The 1,809-nt window shown below is 37.2% G+C and overlaps 1 protein-coding gene across 1 annotated transcript in view; it reads right to left on the minus strand.

Moving 5' to 3' along the window:
- Window positions 1-1,809, minus strand: part of LOC116672596 (dynein regulatory complex subunit 7) — a 28,309-nt gene that overhangs the window by 26,209 nt on the left and 291 nt on the right. The window contains exons 2-3 of the mRNA XM_032504513.1: window positions 779-909; window positions 120-288 (exon numbers count right to left, since the gene is read on the minus strand). Of these exons, the coding sequence (XP_032360404.1) occupies window positions 120-288; window positions 779-909 (300 nt within the window). The remainder of the gene's footprint in view (window positions 1-119; window positions 289-778; window positions 910-1,809) is intronic.

A 1,809-nucleotide genomic window follows, 5' to 3' on the forward strand; every position in this document is an offset into this window, starting at 1 on the left:
ACAGAGGTACATATAGTTGTGCTGTTTAAAGATGTAAGGACAAGTTGGCATTTCTCTTCCCCGAATGAAAAAAAGGGAACAATGATTTCTACTGAGTTGAGATGGATTGTTAGTGTTACCTTAACACCACATTCGTTGACTGGACAGAGCAGCAGTGGTTTGCGGCTGGGAAATAAGTGTGAATACTGACGGTGGTGATTGTCGCCAATGGCCAACAGTCGAATCTCGTCGGGGGAGTTAACCCTGTAGGATTCGGGATACAGGTTGTCTGCCTTGTCCAACTTCAGGCTAGTGAAGGACAGCAGGAGAAGAATTGTTCATGGTCATAAGGCACTATACCCATAATCACACACAGATCAGATTATCAGATTATATCTGATATTAATATGAGGGAATGCAATTAAAAAGAATGACGTGTTGAATGCATGGGTTTGTATTTTGAGGTCCCAAAGTATTACTCTGGAGCAATGTATTTGAGGATGCATTGAATGATTATTTTCATTAAAACAATTAATCTGCCAGTTATAGTCTTGATATATCACATTCTCTTAGAGCCCAAGTAGACATAAAAACTATTTCTGTCCAAAGGTCCAAAAAAACACTTTACAATTATAAAGTAGTTTTACTTTAATCGAGTAAATTACTGATTGTTTTCAGCCTTAAATGTATTAATATATAGATGTAGTGGAATAGAATGATAGTAATGGATGAGTCATTTGGAGACAACTCCTGGCCTCCTTCTCTGTGTGTGGTGTGTTTATACGTCGTTGATGCTTACAGAAGGTCCTGAGGAGCTGAAACATGGAGATTACTGAGAGTTTCATTCAGCTCACGGTCATCGTTGTCCACCTCCTCCTGCTCTCCATCTCTGACTTGCTCCTCTCCGTCTGACTCCAGTAAGGTCTCCATCTTTTATAAAAGTATTAAATGTAAAGTTTATACAAACACAGAGCCAGTCAGAAACACAGATGTTATCATAAATCCGACCAGCTGCTCATGATGAATCATTACTGCCCTATTACCTGTTTGTAAACTATTCCTGATGGAAATACTGTAACATTTATATATTTGCAGTACAACTAACTGGGTGTCTATATTCCCAGTAAAAACTGTATTACAGTTTCTTTCTTAATTGTGTACACATACAAATTGAAATAGCATTTTTTTCTTCATCTATGTAACATTGAGGGAGGACCCCTAAACTCACCTGCCAAATTCGTGCAACTCTTCCACAAACCTAGGTAAAACACTGGAAGTACTATTATAAATATTTACGTTAGCTATGCTTGGAAAAGATGAGGCCAATCATAGGAAAAAGTAACGGTTAGCCGTGTAGTTCAGTGAATATATATTTTTTAATTTTTGTATTATTGTAAGTAGTTTTTTTCTGTTTGTGTTATCCTAGCTGGGTAGCTAGGATGTAAATTCGCATTCTTGCTCCGCCATGTTTAACGTTAGCTACATCTTATAGATACATCATATAGCTAGCTAACGTTATCGTTACTAATTATAATTAACTTGCCTTCCCTATAAATCACTCAATATCTAAAACTATGAATAAATAGTTGACGTTACGTAGGGAACAATAATTCTGTATACCCAGGATGGAGAAGTATGTTTAAAACCCCATTACCCTACCGGACTAATGTAGCTAACGCTAACTTTAATGTAAGAAAGAAGAACCGGTTACGTAAATAACTGTGGAAGTTGCGTAAATAACTGGAATTTGAGTAAGCCTAAGCTTAGGCTTACTCAAATTCCACAACTTCCACAGTTATGGGAACGTTCCCACAACCAAAAACGAACGTT

Source organism: Etheostoma spectabile, chromosome 22, assembly GCF_008692095.1.
Source record: "Etheostoma spectabile isolate EspeVRDwgs_2016 chromosome 22, UIUC_Espe_1.0, whole genome shotgun sequence".
In the NCBI taxonomy this organism is placed as follows: Eukaryota; Metazoa; Chordata; class Actinopteri; order Perciformes; family Percidae; genus Etheostoma; species Etheostoma spectabile.